The following is a 23,920-nucleotide window of genomic DNA, read 5'->3' as shown; positions in this document are numbered from 1 at the left end:
CTGATATCTTGCATTTGTCTTCAGTGTAGAGGTTATAAGTAATATCCCAGAAATAATTACAAATCAGGATGTGAGAGGGATCAAGGAATTTAAGACAATTATAATCAGCAAGAAAAGGGGAGTAAGAAAATTGTCAGAACCATAACCTGACAGTCTCCTGACTATCCTAGAGCATCAAAGGACATGTTTTCTTTCATTCATTCATCAGATGTGGGCATTGCTGGTCAGGCCACCATTTATTGTCCATCTCTAATTGCCCAGAGGGCAGTTAAGAGTCAACCACATTGCTGTGGGGCAGGAGTCACATGCAGGCCAGAGCAAGTAAGGATGGCAGTACTTTTCCCAAATGGACATTAGTGAATTAACAATTGACAGCGATTTCATGGATCATTATTAGAAAGTTAACTCCCGATTTTTCTCTTAAATTCAAATCTGCCGTGGTGGGATTGGAACCCAGGTCAACGGATTACTTGGGTTTCTGGATTAACAATCCACCAATAATACCTCTAGGCCATCATAATGATTGATGAGATAGTGCTTGTTGAGATTGCAAACACATCAATTTAAATTTTCCAAAATTCCTTATCTTTTAGAAAGGTCCCATCAGTTTTGAAAATAGCTAATGTGATTCCTCTATTCGAGAAAACAGAGACAGAAACCAGGAAATGAAAAGCCATTGAGAAAGGGCTGAAGGGTCTTTTTCCAAGCTGCAGACCTCAATGACTTCATGGCTCACTTGCTGTACCTGCCGACTAACCTTTAGTGATTTATGTATCAGGATAACCAGATTCCCTTCACTCTTTGCTTTGAAGGCTCCCTGTGGGTTTTCACTGGGTGCGCTAGTTCCCTCCCTTTTATATGTGCAGGTTAGGTGGATTGGCCATGAGGAATGTGGGGTTATGGGGAGAGCATGGGTCTGGGTGGGACGCTCTTTGGAGGCTTGGTATAGACTTGTTGGCTAAGTGATCTCTTTCTACGTTGTAGGAATTCTATATTTCTAAGGTGGAACATGGCAGCTCCATGGTCAGCACTGCTGCCTCACTGGTGCGGTTCCGCTCTTGTGTGTGTGTGTGTGTGTGTGTGTGTGTGTGTGTGTGTGTGTGTGTGTGTGTGTGTGTGTGTGTGTGTGTGTCATTCGTTATTGCCAAGATGTGTACCCTCATCCTGACCATATAGTCTGACACTGCCACGACATTCCTACCACCTCTCTCTGTTTGAATGACTTCCTGTGCAACAGGGCTGCAGTGAGTTTGCTGATCCATCCTGTTGGCCTAAATTTCATCAATGCAGGTAGCAGGAGCCTGGCGCTTGATGGACAATTTGCACAGGTGGGGACTCCTCCGTTTCTACTTTCTGTGTCCGCTCACCGGCCGCGCTCACTGTTAAATCCTCCTGCATTGTATGCTATGGTGTTCCAAGCGTTCATGTAAATGTTTGATTCCTAAATGAAGCTGACAAACATCTTCAAAAAACTAATGACTGAAAAATAGCTCAAAGCATAACTCTGTGACGGGAACTCTTGTAATGGAGTTATGTGTTTACTGGAAATGTTCTTCATTTCTTTTGGAGAAAAAAAATAAGGCAATGTGGATTTATGTTGGTACTCTGTATTAATTCTTTTAACATTACACGTCAAGTTCTCACTGTCGCAAAAACGCCTACACTTTATCCCCATCTCCCACCCGATAATCAGCCTCCTCTAACCAACTCTTCCACCAGACAAAGCCTCCTCGCTTCCAACCACTTGCTGCTCCACAGGAGAATTGAACTTGGCACTGAATCCTCAGGCAGGAAGTCCAGACCTTCTGAGAATTATCCTTCAGAATATACATTGCTGTTAAAACTGCAATAGGGCCAGGAGCTCGGAATGCCATTGACGGGCGAATTGGGAGAGAAAGCATAAGGTGTCACTTGAGAAGAATAGCAGGGAAGTTTGGAGATAGGACTGACAGCTAGTAGCAGCAGTGAGGGGAGTAACAGGAAGGTGCTGAGGGGAGGGGAGTGAGTGACACTGAGTGGAAAAGGAAGCAGCAGTGTTGAGAGGAGTAACCAGGGCTGAGATAACCGTGTGGAGCTGGAGGAACACAGTAGACTAGGAAGCATCAGAGGAGTAAGAAAGTTGATGTTTCAGTTTGGGATCCTTCTTCAGAAATGGGGAAGAATTTCTGAAGAAGGGCCCTGACCCAAAAAGTCAACTTTCATGTTCATCTGACACTGCCTGGCCTGCTGTGTTCCTCCAGCTCCTCACTGTGTTACCTCTGGCTCCACCATCGGCAGTTCTTGCTGAGTACCAGGAATGATGCTGGGTTTCATCCATTAACATGGGTAACTGGACACTGCTATGAAGACACTGTCAACACAATTTATGGATTTTAGCTTTGGAATTTGGAGCAATGGCTGACTGTCTGCTGCCAAGCTCTTTGACTCAAAACTCCTCTATTTTTGATGGCTCTTCAATTGTCATGACAATCAGTAAATCACTAAATATCTCCCCAAACCATCTTTGTGTTCCAAATTCCAGTATTGCTAAGCAGGAGATGGGGAAGCAATTTCAAGGATCACTCTGGAAGAAATTGTACTGGTCAAAGCAGTGACTGGCATTAGAAATCAGGGGAAATACTCTCTGCCAGGTTGGAGTCGTACCTGGCACATAGGTTGTGGTTGTGGTTGTTGGAGGTTAGTCATCTCAGCTCCAGGACATGTCTCTTCAGGGTTGTATCCTAGGCCTAACTTCATATGGTCAGAAGTCAGGACATACTCGGATGCGGTACAAAGTTCAGCACCATTGGCAACTTCTCAGAGCAGTACATATCCAAATGCGGCAAAATCTGGATAATCTAACAATTGCTCTTGAATATTCAATAGTTTTGCCATCACTAAATCTTTCACTAACAAAATCCTAGGGTTTACCATTGACCAGAAACTGACGTGGACCACATATAAATATAGCGGCTACAAGAGCAGATCAGAAGTTAAGTATACTACAGCGACTAACTCATCTCCTGAGTCCACAAAGCCTGCCCACCATCTGCAAGGCACAAGTCAGGAATGTGATGGAATACTCCCCACTTGCCTGGATGGGTGCAGCTCCAACAACAGTAAAGAAACTTGACACCATCCAAGACAAAGCAGCCCACTTGATTGGCACCAGATCATTCAGTGGAGGTGGAAGCCAATATGAAGAAGGGTCCCGACCTGAGACGTCAAGCTTTCCTGATGCTCCTCTGATGCTACTTGGCCTGTCGTGTTCATCCAGCTTCACACCGTGTTATCCCTCCAAATATCCATTGCTTGAGACTGCATAAGGAAACATTTATCCCTCATTCTTCATTTTCACCGGGTCAGAAACCTGAAACTCAGCATAACCATCACACCTCCAACAATACGGTGATACGGTGCCTCACAGGAGGCTGCTGAGCAAGGTGAGGGCCCATGATGTTTGAGGTGAGCTACTGGCTTGGAATGAGGATTGGCTGTCTGACAGAAGGCAGAAAGTTGGGCTAAAAGGCTCTTTTTCGGAATGGCAACTGGTGACGAGTGGTGTCCCGCAGGGTTCAGTGTTGGGGCCGCAGCTGTTCACCTTGTATATTAATGACCTGGATGAAGGGGCCAGGGGCAATGTGGCAAAGTTTGCCGATGATACCAAGATGGGTGGACAGGCAGGTAGTACTGAAGAGGTGGGGAAGCTGCAGAAAGATTTAGACAGTTTAGGAGAGTGGTCCAGGAAATGGCCGATGAAATTCAATGTGAGGTTTTGCACTTTGGAAAAAAGAATACAGGCATGGACTATTTTCTAAATGGTGAGAAAATTCATAAAGCAGAAGTACAAAGGGATCTGGGAGTGTTGGTCCAGTATTCCCTAAAGGTTAACTTGCAGGTAGAGTCTGTAATTAAGAGAGCAAATGTAACGTTTATGTCAAGAGGGTTGGAATATAAAAGCAGCGATGTGCTTCTGAGGCTTTATAAAGCTCTAGTTAGGCCCCATTTAGAGTACTGTGTCCAATTTTGGGCCCCAGACCTCAGGACGGACATACTAGCCGCAGAGCGTGTCCAGCGGAGATTCACATGTATGATGAACGGCTAAGGATCCTGGGATTGTACTCATTAGAGTTTAGAAGGTTGAGGGGAGATCTAATAGAAACTTACAAGATAATGTATGGCTTAGAAGGGGTGGACGCTAGGAAGCCGTTTTTGTTAGGTCGGGAGACTAGGACCCGTGGGCACAGCCTTAAAATTAGAGGGGGTAAATTTAAAACTGAAACGAGACGACATTTCTTCAGCTAGAGAGTGGTGGGCTTGTGGAATTCATTGCCATGGAGTGCAGTGGAGGTCGGGACATTGGATGCCTTCAAGGCAGAGATCGACAAATTCTTGATCTCAGAAGGAATCAAGGGCTACGGGGAGAATGCAGGGAAGTGGAGTTGAAATGCCCATCAGCCATGATTTAAATGGTGGAGTGGACTTGATGGGCCAAATGGCCTCACTTCCACTCCTATGTCCTATGTCTTAAGGTCTTATGGTCTTAATACCTTCACCTCACAATGGCTCAATGCATGGGTCCATCACCTCCTCCTTAAGGATTATACGCAATAAACACCAGGTGTGCCAGCAATTCCCATCCCCCAAGAAACTGAAGAAATGTTAAGAAAAATAGTTACTGGTGCAAGTGGGACAAGGTTGCTGCCAGCAATAGAACTGACTCTGAACAAGAAGAGTACAGGTTGAGGAGGGGCGGGTGAGGATGAGGGTGGAATTTCAGGGAGCACTCTGACAGTGGGCAGTCGAACTCAGGCTGTAGGGTTTCTTCATGATTGCCAACTCTGGCGGTACACATCCATGAAGCTGTTTTTCACATGAACGTCCACCCACCACTTTTTATTCCCATTCCCATCCTTAATATGTGCATAAACAATAGACCAATGGGAGCACAGAAGGAGACCATTTGACCCACCATTTCTGTGCTGGCTCTTGGCATCAGCCAGTCCCACTCCACGGCCCTTTCTCCATTGCCTTGCATTTATTTCTTTTGTCTCTTCGGATTCTAATCCAATTCCCCTTAAATGAAAGGATTCAAAAGAAATGAAAAGAGCACTCTACATTTTGAATGATTTGCCCCTTTCAATTTTCTCCCTGGCTGCTTTCCTAAGTGGCCAGGATGTGGACCTTTGGTGTTGGCCACGCTGAATTTCATTTGCAAGTCTTTTTCTTTGACCAGGTTTGTAAACAAACAGTGCGCCTTTGAGGCATTTTTAGAGCATTAGGTTTTTTGGTTTGTGAAGCTGTCAGTGCTCAGATGGATTCCTACTGTTTTATAAGCACAACATATCATTAGCTGAGTTGATATTCTATGCCATGTTTAATATACTCTAGCACTACCAGAAAGCAAGCTGGAATAGAGAGTGTCATTCGAAATTTGATTTGATGCAAGTTAATCTTATGGAGAAAAATAATCAAAATCTCCACAGCTGTAAAGCAGTATTAGTCACAAGACTTAACTGCAGATTCTATTTGGAAATGAGATTAAAGAAAAAGCAAACTGTGGTAAATACTTGGAATGTAAATTAATTACCCTGAGATGCGTTCCATGTGTTCAGTCTTTATTTATTTCATCTACTTGTTTTGAAAATCAGTGGAGTCGAGAAGGCGCCTATTCCCTTCATCATGAGGTCAAGAGACTAGCACTTGGTAATGGCAGCCAATTGGCCATTGGCCGACCACATCCACACCCAATATCTTCATGGGGCTTGGCCTCATCCAAACCATCGGTGGCTACTTCTATTTATCTGTGTTTTATTGCCTCAATCCCAGCCATCCTGTGAAGCCAACAGAGGGAACAAAACAGGAGAATAAGAGCTGAATTTTCAGAGCTCGGGAAAGGACAGGGTGGGAAACTAGAGGGCAACAATCCCTAGAGAATACCAGAGCCTGACTGTGACCCTGATCCCAGCTCCAGGCGAGGCTTGTCAGTAGGAATAACATATTCCTCCCCCTCCCCCCATTAAGGCCAATTAACATTGTTTAAATCTCATTTCAAGTTGATGGGGATGTTAGGGTGAAGCAATTAAAGAGGCAGACATGTTGAAGAAACTGTCTGCTGTTCGGGCTCAATTGGTGAGGCAGTGACATCCCTATCACTGAGCCATGAGGTCCATTTTTAAGCCCCACCTGCTCCAGAGGTGTGTAATAAGAGGTCCAAACAGATTGATCAGAACATATCGAGAAGTCATCTGCTTCAGAATGGAAAAAAGTGCAGTGAGAATATAGCCAGCCATGATTGCCCCGCTGTATCATTCCAACCCTTTAAGAGGGTCACTGGGTTAAAGGAGGACTGGGCACATGACATTGGGGTGCCCTTGCTGCACAGGAAGCAGAGAGAGAGGACTCTCAACAGCTGGGCTTTGAATATGCAGGGCCAGAAGAGTAGGGGTACAGGCAACTGGATAGTCGCCCACCCAGAAAGAAGGCAATTACTGGCAACAAGGACATCACTGTCAGACTCCAGGGCACAGCAGCACAGGCCATACTCATTGCAGCAACTGTTAAAAGCAGGCACCAGGAGAACAGATTATTTTGTCCATTAATGGGATGTCAATAGGACATCATTCATTGCCCATCGCTAATTGCCCTGCAGAAGGTGGTGGTGGGGTATCTTCTTGAACTGCCATAGTTCTTAGAGGTAGCGATGCCCACAAGACAGTTAGGTTTTGTCTAGTCACAGCCCAGGAATGATTATATAGTTACGAGTCAGCATGGTGAGTGGTTTAGAGGGGAATTTACAAATGGTGATATTCCCATGCATCTGATGCTCTTACCCGTCCAGTTAGTAGATGCCATGGGTTTTGAAGAGTGCCTAGTGAAGCTTTGGTGAGATATTGCAGTGCATATTGCAGATGGTATCCACTGTTCCCACTGTATATTGTTGGTGAAAGGAAACAATGTTGAAGATGGGGCATGGGGCATTAATCAGTTTCTAGTCAGTTGAGTTTTTAGGGCAACACCCATCCAGGCAAATGGAGATTATTCTGTCACTCTCCTGTCTTACACGTTCAAGATGGTGGACAGGCTTTGAGGAGTCAGTAGGTGTCAATGTGATCTTGATAGCCAGTGACCTGCTCTTGTAGGCACAGTGTTTATATGGCTGATCCAGTTTAGTTTCTGATTGATTGTAACCCCTCAGTTGTTGATAGTGGGGAATGCAGTGATAGTAATGCCACTGAATGCCATTGATAGTTTAATTCTCTCCTACTGGAGTTGGTCATTGCCCAATTCTTGTGTGGTGTATGTGTTACCTGCTGCTTATGGACATGGACTGCTTCAGTATCCAAGTACATAAATGGTGCTGAACAATGTACAGTCATCACTTCTGATGGTAGACGGAAGGTCGTTGATAAAGCAGTTGAAGATGGTTGGGCCTAGGCCACTACCCTGAGGAACTGCTGCAGAGATAACATTGTTGACTTGCTCGCCGAACTGACTTGTTCTCGTTCAGACATTTCATCACCATGCTAGGTGACTTCATCAGTCAAGCATCTGATGAAGTGATGTTATTCTACTCTGCTTAGAATTTATACTGTTTGATCAGTGGTGAGTAGTGTCATTTTCGGTTATGATTTGCATGGGTTTGTATGTGGGAATGACACTGGTGGTCACACCTACTAATATTGTCATAGATGGATTCATAATTTCAAGAAGATTTTTTCTTCTTGTTGGTTCCTCTAGCATTTGCTGCGGACCCAGTTTAGAAGCTATGACCTTTAGAACTTGGCCAGCTCTGTCACTATTGCTATTGTGGAGTCATTCTTGTAGATGAACATTGAAGGCCCCCTTCCAAAATATAATTCTGTGCTGTTACCACTCTCTGTACTTCCTCCAAATGGTATTCAACATGGAGGAATATTGATTCATCAGCTGATGCTATGCAGTGGGTGGTAATCAGCAGTAGGCGATTTCCTTGTCCATATTTGATCTGGTGCCATAGAACATAGAACATAGAACATAGAACGTTACAGCACAGTACAGGCCCTTCGGCCCTCGATGTTGTGCCGTACTGTCATACCGATCTGAAGCCCATCTAACCTAAACTATTCCATGTACGTCCATATGCTTATCCCATGACGACTTAAATGTACCTAAAGTTGGCGAATCTACTACTGTTGCAGGCAAAGCGTTCCATTCCCTTACTACTCTCTGAGTAAAGAAACCACCTCTGACATCTGTCCTATATCTTTCACGCCTCAATTTAAAGCTATATATCTTTCACCCCTCAATTTAAAGCTATTATCTTTCACCCCTCAATTTAAAGCTATAAAATATGGAACGCTTCACGAATTTGCATGTCATCCTTGCGCAGGGGCCATGCTAATCTTCTCTGTATCATTCCAATTTCAGTATACGTGCTGCCGAAGCGAGCACATGAGACTTCACAGGGTTTGAGTCAATGTAGATGACTCCTGGGCAGCATTTCCTCTTATTTTTCCTCCACTGTGCCAACCTCCAGGGTCCATGCCTGGCACTGACTTCTGGAGCTGGAAGTCAATGCGGCCACATGCTGATTGGCGCAACAATTGCATGGTCACTTAGCCTTGTAGCTTGGAGTGCATACAGTTCCGAGATCAACTCCTTCCCCCCCTGTATGCCACTGTGCAGCCACCTCTACTGGGCGTGTCCTGCTTTGGATCAAAGACAGAATATTACAAGGATGGTGACACCTGGGACCAGGTCTGTAAGGTATGATTTTGTGGGTATGATTATATCAGCTGTTATTTGTCTGTTGGACAGCTATTGCAATTTTGGCTCAAGTCCTGCTCACCCATAGATGTTGATCAGGAAGATTTTGCAGTCTGCTAACGTTGCAATTGTTTCTGATGCCCAGGTCCATCTAGTTTCATTCCTTCTCTGAGGCTTTCTTTGGTTTGATGCAACTGAGTGGCTTAGTGGACTTTCCAAATGCCAATTAAGAATCAACCACATTGCTGTGGGTCTGGAGTCACATGTAGACCAGACCGAACAAGGATGACTGATTTGCTTCACTGAAGGCCATTTCCAGATTTTGTTGAAACCCAATTTCAGAATTTGCCATGGTGGGATTTGAATCCACGTCCCCCAGAGCGCCACCCTAAACTCCTGAATTGCTAGTCCCACAGCAATACCACTGCACCAGTGCCTCCTCAGGTGGTATAGGGCTGTGTTGTGCACGCATTAGTTGGTGTGATTCCTACATTCCAACAGTTCACGATACTCGATGGGCCAGGCCCTCCTAAGGTTTTCAATTAAATCAAATTATTGTGGAACAGAATGTTGAAATAAACACCATATCGTGTTCCCTCCCTCCTTGACTGATGTTGATGCTAGTGCAATATGTTCCAAGTGTGAGGCCAGAAGTAGCTGCAGGGCCATACTTGGACATGCGATTCAAATAAATACTGAAGGCAATTGAAGTATTAGTCTTCCTTTTACACAGTTGGCTGGCATGCATTTAAACCAGAACACAAGCTATTTTCAATGTGGGATAATGGCATTGGCGAGATAGAGAATACCCGCTAGTCCACGCAGAAATATGTGTTGGCGTAAGAGTGAGAATTTTACAGAAGAATTGTAGCTTGTTCATTTGTTTTCCCTTCCGGGCATTTTGTACTGCCACACATATATCATTCTCCAAGAGTTTTGTTTCTTAGAAAAGCCTACAAGCAGACAAGTAAAACTGGGCAATTTGCTTCAACAGCCACAGTGAAGGTGCTGCAGCACAGCAAAGGAAAAGAGAAGTTAGGAGCCCTGCATTTGCAACAGCAACGCCTTTAACTGTAGTCGGCAGCATTTCAGCCTCGTGGAAAATAAATGTAAAAGGTCACACATTCAAACTTCAGAGCAGTTCTGAGCTTAGCTTTTAGTGCTGCACTCGGGATTAGCATGACTGTCGTTTCCATGGCAGCACCTTTGTCTTCAGAAATTGGAAGACTAAAGGCCTTAAAGGGAGTGACCGTCAGCTTATAATTATACCTGAAAATGGAGCTAAAAGACTCAAGAGTTCTTTGAACTCCTCTCTGCTTGTAAATGCCCCCAAAGCCAACCTTCGAGCACAGCAACCATGCTGCCATTTGACAAGATGTTATTATCAATCAATGCAGTGGCTTAATCAAGTCACTGATCGTTTTCAACTCCAGAATCAGCACAGCTAACTTTCCCAATGTGTGTTTCAGAGACAGTTTCAGCATGAGATACCCTGCATGATGCCAGTGTTCCTGCTGGTTCAGTCCATTATGCTTGGAGTGAGGACACTACAGCCACAGTCAAGAAGTGTAACTTGTATTCACGAGTTCACAAGAGACAAATAATTGAACGGGTTGGGTCGGGCTGGGTTTCAGTGCAAAAAAACTCAAATTTACTGTAATGTTGTTCTGGCACCAGCATTGTCTCTAAGCTGCTCAGCTGTGATCGCACTCAGACCCTCCAAGGTTCTGTGCATGGCAATTAGCATCAGCATGCTGAGCACGGCCTTGACTTCCAATTCAAGACGTCACTGCCATGCACATACCTCACAGGTCAGTTTAACTGGAAAGAAAGTTCGAGGGAATCCTGCCTGGCACTGAGATGATTAACCATGAAAACCATCTTCCAACTATCCACTAGCTATGTCTCCAACCAGTAGAGAATTCTCCCCAGATTCCCATTGCCTGTAGTTTTTCTCAGGCTCCTTGATACCACACTTGGTGAAAAACTGCCTTGATGTCAAGGACAGCCATCCTCTTGAGTTTATCTTTCTTGTCCGTGTTTGAACCGAGGCCAGTCACTGAGGTCAGTCGCTGAGGGAACTTGGCAGAACTCAAACTGAGTGTCAGTGAGCAGGTATTTCTGAGTAGGTGTCTCTTTAAAGCACTTTGATGCCTACTTTTTATAACATTGCTGGTGATAGCTTGGTAGGGTTTCTTGATGAAAATCTTATATTGATGACCTCTAGACATAATTTTAAATACCTCTATTTGGTAAATCCTCATCTTTCTTTAAGAGAAAAGAGACCCCACCTGTCACTCCTTTTCCAATATTACGTCCAAGCAATTCTGGTCCTGGTAAATCTCCACTGCACCTGCTCCAGTGCTTCTAATAAAATCAGCCAGTATTGAATGCAATAATCTAGGTATGGTCTAACTAGTTTAGAGTAACTTCCATACATTTCAATTCTATATATCTATGTTCAAATCAAAATGGCCAACTTTCATTCTTCTAAAGTCCAGAAAATATGGATGCATTCTACTCAGTCTCTTGTGATGAGAAAGCCTCCTTATACCCAGAAACAATCCAGTGAACCTTTGATGCTCCCTCTTCAATACAGTTGCCAATACTGCTTTAGGTACTGAGGCCAAAACTGTTATGATAACAGTTTGAAAATCTAAGTATTATGCCCAAGCCTTTGCACTAAAGGTTAATACATTATTTGCCTTCATAATTGTTTAATGCCCCATTTCTGAAGAAGGGTCCCAACCTGAAATGTCTTGCTCCTCTGATGCTGCCTGGCCTGCTGTGTTCCTCCAGCACTGTGTTATCTCTGACTCCAGCATTGGTAGTTCTTACTATCTCTTAATGTACCTTCATCCTTACTTTTACCAAGGCCTTATCTTCCCTTTGGTCTATCTTTTCTAAAGGCTACATTCCCTGCAGTGTTGGACAGAGGCTTTAAATCAATCTTAAAAATAATCTTAAAGAAATCTTTAAAATCAATTACATAAGTAGGTGTGACATTTTATTGCTGCCACTGTCTGTATTTTTGAAAACAGTAAATGTGTCATGTTAGCACACCCGAAGTGGTGTGAATCCAGTTATAAAGATATAGATATAGTGCCATAAGTCTCACCTCCTGCTTCATGATGAAGGTTCAGTCCAAAGCATTGTTAAAAATGAACATGATGAAATTGTTTAAAGATCAATTAAACTTGGCATTCAAAAGGTTCATTTATTTTCCTCCAGGTCACGTCGAATTCCTGCACAAGACAACTCCGAAAACTGTAGCCAGCCATCCCCATCTGAACCTTGGGTCATCACCTATAAACCCGCGACTATTTTGTTCTTTAAGAAAAAACTGAAGAACCAGCATGGAGATCGAAGTCCACTTGTGGGTGACTAACCTACTGCAGCAACAGAGGACTTAACATCCCAGGAATCTCCACCTCTAGTCTTCAACATGGAAACTCCTTTAAATTATCTTTCAGTTGCAACATCCAGCACTTTGATACCTCAGAATTAAGCACTTCTCACCGGATACACGCAATCGCGCATGCTCATTCAGACCACCACAAGACCAGTTGGCTGACATCTCCAAAGGCAAGAGCTCACTTAAACCGAACGACCTCGACTTTTGCATACCATGTTCTTGCAGCTCAACAAGGGTGAGACTGTCACCAGAATGAGACTGTACATTGTATCGACTGGAATTCTCTTGGGGTCTAATAAGGGAAAGACACTTCACCTGACTATCAGAATCTTCTTGGAAATAGATGCAGTTTGAACAGTGAATTTGTTTTTCTGTGGGTGACACTTCTACTATGTTCATTCAGCCCTTCAAGCCATGCTTGTCTGCACGATCTAATTGAGCTCTACGGGTCATTTCCTAGCAGTTACGGAAGAGTGAAAACCTTAACATTTTAAATGATCAAATTTACTTTGCAACCACTGGTAAGGAATAGAAGGAAACATTTTCTGCTTGGCAGACATCCACAGTAAAATCCATAGTGAACGTCAAGTCCAATTCAACCCCCAAAGCCTTTCACTATTGTGTAGTATTACAGATCCATTACTGCAGAGGTGAATAATCATCCAAAGGAATCAGAAATACACTCACATTTATGACTATCCCAGCAATCTGTTGATAATATGCAATTCAAAGTGGGGTTTTGGAAATTCTAATATGGTAATGCCAAAGTGTGTTAAGATGATGCTATTCATTGAGTGAGCTAGAGATGGTTCTGTTTTGTTGGGGTTTCCTTCATTTAGTCAAAACTAAAGCCCTTATGCAAGCCTCTCCTACCTTTTCAGAAAAGGTTAAGTCCAAAATAAGTATCCTCATGCATGTGCAGGATTTTACTTGTACTTGTTTTTTCTTGTTTGCTTTTGTTTCTGTTGTTTATATCTCTGACAGGTACTCTTCAAGAATACTCGGTTACCTGGTGTGAAGTTGGGCTGTGACCTGATCTCAGTTTTCCACCAGCTCTGCTGTGTAACTAGTGCTAGAGACTGACTTTTTTTTTTGAAAAAAAATTGAAACCTCCAGCTAATAGGTGAAATAATGACAGCCATGATTAGTACATTTACTGTAACAAATGACTATAAACATTATTGATGAAACACTGTTTTCTTTTTGCCCCAAGTTTTACATTAAAATACGAATAGAAAGATTCTCTTTTATACTTATCACCCATTGCATTCTCCATGGAATTACAGTCCTTTTAACAGTGTATTGTTACCTCCACCCTTCAATGAGATCTGATATCGTTAATCCATTGAGGAGTAACTTTAAGTAAGTGTCTCCAAGTGTTTGCCTTAGTTTTTTTGATGACTTTCTTGAGCCCCTCCATCACCTGTAGAGCCTATTCTGATTATTCTTTGTCTCTTTGGCCATGCCAAAATAGATCTTGCGGAAACCATAGACCACAACAGGGTCCGTCTCTTCAACTGGAGACCATCTCCCTCTCCCATCTGGCATTAGTAAGATGCATAATCAGGTTGACCTTTCTGTCTGCGGGCCACACAGATTCTCTGCCTGTCTGAGATTGTACTGATTTGTAAAGAAGCCTGAAACCTGATCTGAAAAATAGATTTCTTAACCCTCTTCCCCATTCCAACATAAAACGCATAATCTTCTATCCAATTAGAAATGTCATTTAGCTATCTTTGATCCCAACTCCATTTCATCTTGAAAGTAAACACACAGTCTACAACACCTTTCACACTGAATCCCTACAATACCTTGCTGGGACTTTGGGAAGACCCAAGGTCAGTGCATTGGAAAGTACTAAATCTGGTGCCATTGTTTCCAAGTATGAATGCTTTGCACTATTTTTTATTATTACAATTATCAAAATTCTCCTTTTTGTCTTTAACAATCAAACAACTAAGGCTTGCTGTCAGTTGGACTGCAGAGATGTTTACAGAACGGGTCACATTGTTGTGCATTACTGGGGTAGTACACTGAAAATCCAGTCCCACTATTCCTGGGGTTATTATAAAAGACAAGATTTACAAAACTATGCAGAATTCCCCATTTCACCTGTCTTTTAGACAGAAAGCATACATCAGGTTTCCATACCCAATAAAAATGGCTATTTATTTCAAATAAATATACTCTAGTCAAATGTAATTCCACTAAATAAAGACACCAATTCTGTCATAAAATCCACCTTACACACATATACACAAATGCAGACAAAAGGAAAACATAGGTGTTGTGGGCAGAGAGAAAAACTGAGAAAGCAGTTCAGTGGTCCCTGTTCGCAGGATTTGCTGAAATATTTCTTGTGCTGATCAGAATGTTAATTCCTGATCTTCCTTCTCCAGATGCTTCCACTTGATTGCAGGAGGCACAGGGAATCTGAGTCACACTTATAAAGTGTTCACTTTGTTTTTTTTATCAATTAATAGCTATACCTTACAGCAACTGCTGAAGGAAAAATAAATTGGGTTTCTTCAGGCTTAGACTGGTTTTTCTGCAGAGAACAGGGACAGAACTTGAGGTAGAGGACATCTGATGGCTTCTCACTATTTCATTCATAGCCCATGACTATCTGATAATGAAACCTGTATCTGAGTTTACCATTCGTAGAACATGATTGATAGGTGGCCACAGACCAGCAGCTACTTATTGCTGACTGATACTCCATTTGTAGACAGATCCACTTTGTCTGCAAACTATAGTTCAGCTACTGCTTGAACAATCAGCACTTAAAATGAGTATCTAGTAACTTACTTTCACGAACTACAGCAACCCCTCAACAATCTTTGCTTTTTAAAACAGTTCTTTTCCCAAGTCAGCCCACAATCAAGAACACAAAATAATAAAAAGCAATGATTTCCTTCATTAGCTTTAAAGCTATAGTCCTAAAACATCATAATCTTATAAACCTTACAATTCTGATACCACCCCATTATAGAAATTTTAAAAAAACACAATTTTGATGAGTTTTCTTAAACATTATTAAAATATAACCACAAAACACATTTCAAATATTACCAGCTAAATTATATTTAACTTACCACATACAGTACAAGTAACATTCTCTCCATATGCTTTCACATTGTTTCCTAAACTGTCCAACATGATGGCTTCATAGTTTTTTAACCTGTATCAAATTAAATATATGTAACAGTAAAACTTTTGAACTGGTTTTCATTTCTAAACAAGGGTCCCAACCCGAAACATCACTTTTCCTGCTCCTCTGATGCTGCCTGGCTTGCTGTGTTCCTCCAGCTTCACACTGTATTATCTCTGACTCCTGCATTGGCAGTTCTTACTATCACACAGTAGAATTTAAAGCTCCATTCCCAAAGAATCTTGAAGTCCTTCCTCTTAAATAGCATAGAAGGGGCTATGATGCCAATAGTCCTATCCCATGATGATTAGAGTTCACATCGTTACCATGCGAAATCAGGCTCCCTAAATCATTCCTATTTTTTGTACTGTCTTTTTCTTTAAGAAGTATCTGTTTTTCAGTTCCCTTCATTGTCATTTGTGTTATCTTTGTTGTCACTTTGCTTCTTTCTCTGGCTCCTCTGTGGGTTCACAAAAACAAAAATTTGTGTCTGCAGGTTAATTTAAGTGCCTGCGACTCTCTGGGTTAGCTTAGAACTTCAGCATTCCTTATTTTAGGAGCATCATTGTCTTCCAAATAATGCATGATTCCTAAATAAATAGGTTTTAAGTTCTTCAAGTAGCAGCTCTCTAAAGGTTTTCCAAATCTTGTTCCAACTTCATCAACCTCCACTATCAAAGATTATTGCTATAGTAATTTCCCAAAGATCTGATTCTGTTTCTTGTTTGTTTTCGTCTGTAACATTCTTGAATGAGTTTATATGGATGCGTTTCAGTAGACCTACCTGTATCACATTCTGCATCGTGTTCATCAAAAAGCTTTGATCATAAAAAAATTGCTATTTCCACCAGAACGCGTCTTTTTAATAGTATTACCTTAATTTCTTGCAGACACTGAAGCTTGCAGCAAATTTTTCAAGTTATCAGATTTATCTGCTATTCCCTGTCCATGAACATGTTGAATGAAGGGGCAGGTTTGAGGGACAAATGGTTTACTCCTGCTCCTTATCCTCAAGGAAGTGAAGTCTTTTTCAGTGGAATTCAAATTCCCTGGCTTCAAAGAGCAGCCTGATGGCTCAGTGGTTAGCACTGCTGCCTCACAGTATCAGGGACCTGGGTTCAGTTCTACCCTTGGGTGACTATCTATGTGGAGTTTGCACGTTCTCCCAGTGTCTGCATGGGTTTGCTCTGGTCTCCTCCCACAGTCCAAAGATGTGTGGGTTAGGTGGATTGGCTGTGCTTATTTGCCCCATAGCATCCAGCGATATTCAGGTTATGTGAGTTAGCCATGGGAAATGCAGGGTTGGGTCTGAGTGGGATGCTCTTTGGAGACTTGGTGTGTACTCAGTGGGCTGTTTCCACAGTGTAGGATTCCATGAATTTCTCTTTGCTATTCAAGGCTTTCTGGTTTAGGTTTTGAAATTCTAATTCACATTTATTGACTCGTTTTTCTTTTTCAAGACTGTTTTTCTTTTCTCTAGCTGCTTCATTTGTGACTGCACACAAGCCAACCTGGTTTGTGGATTTTATGGACTATCTATTTTTTTCTTCAAGGTGCCAGTATTGAACGAGCACCTCCATGAATTCTGCTTTTCTTGTACCTGCTTTTAATTCTATTTCCAGCTTTTCTGCCACTACTTTTTGTGTTAACTTTTGTTAACTGTTGCAAGACATTCAAAACCAGGTTGACTTCACCCTGTTAATTCAAAATTCCCCAGAGGCTCCCCTATTTTGTTACGATCACCAAAGAGGCTGATAGCTTTTAAAAAGAAAAACCCAGCTAATATCTGAAAGAATAACGAGCCAGGATTTCATATTACAAACCTTTTGCTGTAACAAATATCTAAATCCACTGTTGACTAAACACAATTTTCTACAGGCGACTTTTACTTTAAACTAAAGAGAGAAACTTTTCTTTTATCAAACACTGCACTCTCCATGGAATTACAGTGCTTTTAACAAACAATCCATAGTTGCTACCTTCAACTAAAAGCAAATTACCGTGGATGCTGGAAATCTGGAATAAAATTGGCAAACGCTGGAGAAGCTCAGCGCGTGTCTGTGGAGAGAGAAGAATGGGTTTAACTTTTTGAAAGCGACATGACTCTTCTTCATTCAATGGACTATCAGACTTAAAATGTCAGCTTTGTTTCTTTCTCCCTCCATGCAGCCAGACCTGTTGAATTTCTCCAACATTTTCTATTTTTAGACTACAGCTTCCAATAAGTTAACAAATTCCAGCTTTGCTGAGTAATAACTTCAGATGAGTGTCTCCAGGCGTTTTCCTTAGTTTTTGGAGTTTCTTAATCCCATCATCAACTGTTCCAAAGTCTCTTTGACTGTGCCAGAACAAATGTCCCAGGTTCCACAGAAGGTTGTAGAATGCATTTCTCCAACCAGAGACCATCTCCCTCTCAAACCTGGCTCTAGTGACTTGTAAAATCATGGTGCCTTTTCTTTGCTGACTGCACCGAGTGTGGTCTCTAGGGAAACATGTAACCTTATTTCAAAAATGGCTTTCTCTGCCCTCTTGCTGTGCATCTGAGTAAAATGCTAATTAGCTCATTTTGATCAACATTCCTCTAAGAAGGAGTCGGCAGTCTACAACACAACGTTTTAGCCCCAAATCAATGACATTTTTCTGGGATTTTGGGCCTGACCATGATAAACTCAGAAACTGGTTTCATTGTCTTTGTCCCTTCCTCTCAGTAAAACTCTCCCGTGACCTCTACCTATCAAGTCACCAATTAGACTGCGGGGCAGGTAAGATGACCCCCTTAACTTACACTAAATTTAAAGCCACAATTGCAAAACATAATAATCGTGTAATCTTCATGATTGTAGCACTAGACTGTTGATTGAAATGTCTGTGGCTCATATTGATTACTCTTTGATCTTTGTAGGAAAGTATTTACTCATCATCATTCCTGTCTCTGTCCATTTCCCCATTACGTAAGTGATGTTAGAAACAATACATGTACCAACTAACGAAATAACAACAGACCTGCAACAATTAGTTCTCCGTGGTAAAGCAATAAAGAAACTGGAAAACTGGAAAAGAGATGGTAGGAGCTGCTGATGCTGGAGCATCTGAAATAACAAGAATCTGTGATATCCAGCTCTACATCTTGTTATCTAAGGCTAGAAAAGCGACTGGATTCAGTCAGCCTGATTTAAATTGCCAGGACACACCTATCTCCCTGATCTTGTAAGTTTATCTTGAAGATCTAATAGACTTATAGAGTGTCTTTGGGAATCATACCAAATATATGTTATAGACAAGGGGACAAAAAATCCTCCACAATTCAGACTGCCCTTCCCAAATTGTAATGGTCAGACGTTGGTCAGGAGTAAAGGCAAAAGTTGGCCAGGAGTAAAGGCAGTAATGTGGCATCAATGTGTGCCAAGGAGCGTTAGGTAAACACAAAACTGGGCTTGGCACTTCAATAATATTGATAGGTTGTGCTGCCTGTGTCTGTCACTCCTCCTTCAAGAGGACAACTTGGCCTGTTGAAACAATCCATTAGCAGAGACTCTAAGAAGACGACATAGTCGCAAAAAAGGAGAGGATTTTGACAACGGAGGGGGTGCTGAGGGGGGCTGTTGATGGTAGGAGTTTGCACTTGCAGAATTCTGGAGCAGGTGAGCCCTCCTGCTTGTCGTGGCTCCCCCACTGTGATTTTCCGGGAGACAGCTTCCCAATGCATCGTGCAGCGTGCGCGCACCCTGCTCTGTACTGGGTAGATTAGGTAAGTGATGTTAGTGTCCCCTCTCTCCTAAGATGAGTCTTTGTTGCTGTTTTTTGCATCTGCAAACTGGGCACACACACGACCCATGTTCTACCCCTGAGGGCCAAAACTGTTGGCATGCCCATGGTACATCTGGCTTGTGTAGAATGTTTGAAGAGCTGCAGCAACTAATTGAAAGACAACCCAGACTGAATCCTGGAGTGGAGTACTGGGAGGGATATTTTGATGAATTTCTCTTGTATCGAAGATTATTGCTTATTGTGCCGGCTTCAATGATAGTGTATCAGACAGGACCTGAAAGCAGAAAGCAATGGCAGCTCCTCAGAGCTGGGCTAAATGGGAGGACATGCAGCTTTGAACTGCTGAGGCATGAAATTATAGTCTGCCAGCCTTAAAGATCGAAAGATAAACTAGAGCTAATAAACCTCAGGCTAAATAACTCAGATATCTGACACAAGCAGCCATTCTACACAATACATCAAAGGCCAAAGCAAACGTTACTAATCACTAAAAATACTCACTTTTGTTGGTATATATAGTGACAGGATTAAGGAAAATATTATCTTCAGCCCAAAGTAATATTAGTTCTGAATAAACTGAAGTTGAACAAAAATTTTTTAAAAACATCTCTTTTCAAATAATAACTGGGATACTTTTGCAGCCTGTGGTTCTCTACGGAGCTTTCAGAGCCACCGTTTAATCAGATTTCCAAGCGTGATGCCTTTTTGGCACATCCCTAATCAGAATGGATCTTGCCAGACCCCACCTTTATCGACTTAAAGCCTTGCAGCATTTTATTTAGGAATGCTCATTCTCAGGACAGTTGAGCCGGAACAATGTCTGGCTTGGCTGTTGTGAAAAATGTGTGGCATAAGGTGTGAAAAAAATATGAATATTGAAATCAAAAACATTACTCCCTTTATCCATGTACTTGAACTCCTAAGTATGAATGAGGGTGTGTCAAACTGTGCAAGTCCCAGCAGATTGTTAGACCAAGCGTGGAAAGTACATTAAATACAAAGCTATAGTGTGATAAATTGGTTAGTTGAGGTAAGTAAAAACAGGACCAACACTTAGTTGAGCCAAGTTGAAGCCGGATGTGAATCCTTTAGAGTCCCATTACTATCTGCTTCCCAGAGTTGGTTTGACTTTTACAGACTGATGCTTAGGCCCATACTTAAAGAAGTCACCCACTTCACCTGGAGCCAAATGAGTTGTGCTCAGGCCTCGAAGCAATCCTTTTTACAGGTATGTCACAGCAGAAATGTTTAGGCCTCCGGATTGTTAAGGAACTTTCTGGATTCTTCTTCTGAGTCCTGCGTTCAATACAGGGGTTCTCATGTTTCAACACAGGGCTTCCAGCACTACTTATGGGTTCCAATTTTAAATTACACGTTAAAGATATGTTTCAAAGATTACATTTCTGGAAGGGTTTTTAATTACTTTTGGTAGCTAGGGGCCAGATAATTTTTCAAGCCTTCAGAGCATGAATGAGCCTGCATACTTGGTATGTCCTCACACGCACAGCTCGATCTTTCTCCTGTCAATGTAGCCTTTAATTATGGTAATTGCGTAAAGATAATTAAAGTGGAATCGGGTCTTATCTCCTCTGTTGGGGGCAGTCCTTTTTCTCTCTTTTAACATTTTGAGCAACCATCAGAATAAAATAATTCTCCTTGTAAGAAACAAGGTAGGAAGAGAATTGTTATTGATTAGATTATTATTTTACATGCTTTAGTTGACTTTTTTTTAACGCTGTCTGCCTCTGCCTTTTTCGCACTGCCCATGGCCTTTATGTTGTCTTCTTCCGTTGGGAGGATGGTGCTACCTGGTCTCCAGGCTTCTCTGTTTTGGCTGCCATTAAGTGATTACTATATACATCGATGTAAGCAACTAGATATGAATACCAATAAAATGAAATATTTAGTCTTGGGGAAGCATTCCAGGTGGGCTTGTAACTGACCAAGAATTTAGTACAGCAATTATTAATTGAAAAGGATTTAAGACTGTTAGTGTCCAATTACATGGCAAGTAATTAAACTGGACTGCTGCTAAATGCAGTCGTTTTATCTTTGCTTTGTTTTGTGACTCCTCTGGTTATGATTCCTTCAATACCCACCTAACCAGCTTTGTGACTGTTTCTGGTGGTGAAGGAGGTGCATTAGGGAATTCTATGTTGCTCATGCTCTGAGCTCCATAGTCATTCTTTCTGCTTTGCGGGATCTACACAAATCAGAACCTTCAGTCTGTATGGACAAGGCTGATTAACTGGTTCCATGAAGTCTAGTGTATAAGCCATACCTGTGTACAAGCCACACTCTATAATATACTTTGTATAAATCATAACATTATCTTGTATATGTTGGTATTCAACACACTGGTGTATATATAAGCCAATCCAGGTTTTAGCTCAAACATTGGTATCCAATAGTGATCCATATACTGGATTTTAGTTTGACTGTTTTGTACATGTATGGCAGAATCTGTGCTTCCTTTAATTAGTTATTTGCCCCAGTTTCTTGCTTCCAATCCTATTTTATATGTGGTGAGGCTTCTGTACCTTCAGGGTTAGTTTGAGGGTTTTTTTTGCTGTAAGCTTAAAGAGACTGTTGCCTGTTAATTTATGTATTGTGCTCATCACAAGCTGAATCTGTTCTCTATGTGCCCAGCAATCATTCCAGGTTACCTCTTACCATTTCTTTGGGCAAGGGTAATCTGTGAGAACACAATATACAAAACCTTTCTTCAACATAGGTCAGCATAGCTAGGCTTCCAGATAGTCAGAAGTTCCCGTGTCATTTGTACACTTTGTGGAGCTTTTAATCTAATTAATGCACTGTCAAAAAGTGCTCTTTGCAAGCTCGCACTTGTAATATTGTAACACAGTGAATACATAGAATGTTATCCATCGGTAGGTTATTGGGTAGTAAGGTAATGAAACGAGATGGGGATTGTGAAGGAGGGTGAATCTTATTGAAAGGTGGGTCAGACGTAAAGGGCCGAATGCCCCATCTGATATACTTACGCAGTCAAAGTTATTGGAGATTGAGAAGAAAATGCAGCAGAAAAATATACATGATACTTTTTCCACCATTGAAAAACTCTACAGCTTTAAGATGAGTCATGCTTGGGGGTATTTAGAGACAATTCAAGGAAGAATTGCAGTGTCTGGTGTGTTGGGAATTACTGCATACAAAACCATTCATCCTTGATAGGTATTATTGCCACAATGCTCATAGAGGCAGAAAAGGTGGAGGCCATTCTTGGGAAAAGAATTCCTCCATATAATTTTAAAATATAAACAAATTAAGCTAGTTCCTCAATATGAATTCCCAGACAGGTTAATATCTACCTGCCACAAAAATGCCAGGTACCAATTCTAAAAGAATATCTTCTATAAATATAATACACTTGCTATGAAATATTAAGGGATTATTGTGGGATTGTGAGAAAGATATCTCCTGGAAAGAGGTTACAAAATGTGGAATTTATTTTGTCGAGAAATGTGTTTTTGAATACTTTAATATTCCTGAAACATTTAGAAATTGAAATTGTCTTCATTTATACCTGGCCACACTTCAGAAAAATAGACAAGGACAACAAGATCTGTGCTGTAAAGACATATTCTGTTACAAAACAAATATCTTAAACCTATTTTCGTGTTTCCCATTCTCCATAAGAAAATGGAATTATATATGAAGATGGTATAAGCAATAATTTGTACAGTAAGTTATTCTGTTTTTTCTATATGTATGGGATGTCAATATTTACAGACTTAAATTATGAAGAGTACTGTAGTTTATTAAATCTGTGTTTTAATAAATTTGCATGTTGTAAAATATGACATTTTTCAGTTTCTGCTCAATTTTTGTTTTACCAGGTGTGGAAATGGAATTATCCATTGGCATCAGATCGATTGATTTAGTCACAGTTTCCCTTTTGTTTCTCCTCCCGTTTCTTATGTAGAAGCACTGACTTCCAGAACCCGAGCAACGGTTGGTAAAGCAATGCCCAGTGTAATGCAGACAGTTCTATGCCAAGTCAACTGTAGCTGTGGGTAGCACTTCCTGCTGCTCTCATGCATTTATGTTACTCTTTGCTTTCACAGTCACATGTTTATGTCACACACTTGCCATCACTCTCTACTACTCACAGTTTCCTGATTAGCCAGAAGTTACTGGTAACACAGTGGCTCTCAATGGTTAGCACTACTGCCTCACAGTGCCAGGGATTCAGGTTCGATTCCAGCTTCGGGCGACAGCCTGTGTTGAGTTTGCATGTTCTCCCCGTGTCTGTGCAGGTTTCTTCTGGGTGCTCTGGATTCCTCCCACAGTCCAAAGACGTGCAGGGTAGGTGGATTGGCCGTACTAAGTTGCCCACAGTGCCCGGAGATGTTTAGGTTACTTGTGTTAGATACGGGAAATGCGGTGTTAGGGGGAATGAGTCTGGGTGGGATACTCTTCAGAGGGGCAGTGTCTACCTGTTGGGCTGAATGGCCTGTTTCCATGTTGTAGGGATTCTATGATTCTTAAAGAGCAGCAGATCAACACTAAACAGCTAACACTTGTACAAATTGTCAGGCGCCAAAATGAAATAATTAAAATATGGGGTGACATGGTGACTCAGTGGTTAGTACTACTACCTCACAGTGCAAGGGATTTAGGTTCCATTCCACCCTTAAGCAACTGTCTGTGTCAAGTATGCACATTCTGTGAGGGTTTCCTCCCATTGTCGAAAAATTTGCAGGTTAGGTGGATTGGCTGTGCTAAATTGCCCTGTAATATGCAGGGCTGTGCAGGCTAGATGGATTAGCCATGGGAAATGCAGGGTTATAGGGTTAGTGTGAGGCTAGGTGTAATGCTTTTTGGAGGGATAGTGT

General features: G+C 41.8%; 1 protein-coding gene and 1 non-coding gene across 2 annotated transcripts in view; one reads left to right on the top strand and one right to left on the bottom strand.

The window, feature by feature from the left end:
• Positions 1–22,792, top strand: part of kremen1 (kringle containing transmembrane protein 1) — a 174,905-nt gene extending 152,113 nt beyond the window's left edge. The window contains exon 9 of the mRNA XM_048556251.2: positions 11,959–22,792. Coding sequence (XP_048412208.1) covers positions 11,959–12,115 — 157 coding nt within the window. The 3' untranslated portion in view covers positions 12,116–22,792. The remainder of the gene's footprint in view (positions 1–11,958) is intronic.
• On the bottom strand, positions 8,306–8,412 carry LOC125464378 (U6 spliceosomal RNA). Its single transcript, XR_007250011.1, has one exon. It is a non-coding gene; the product is annotated as a U6 spliceosomal RNA (small nuclear RNA).
• Positions 22,793–23,920: the final 1,128 nt, after the last annotated feature.

The sequence above is a fragment of the Stegostoma tigrinum genome, chromosome 26, assembly GCF_030684315.1.
Source record: "Stegostoma tigrinum isolate sSteTig4 chromosome 26, sSteTig4.hap1, whole genome shotgun sequence".
Taxonomy (NCBI): Eukaryota; Metazoa; Chordata; class Chondrichthyes; order Orectolobiformes; family Stegostomatidae; genus Stegostoma; species Stegostoma tigrinum.
The sequence above is the reverse complement of the archived record's forward strand: the minus strand, read 5'-3'. Positions and strand labels throughout refer to the sequence as shown.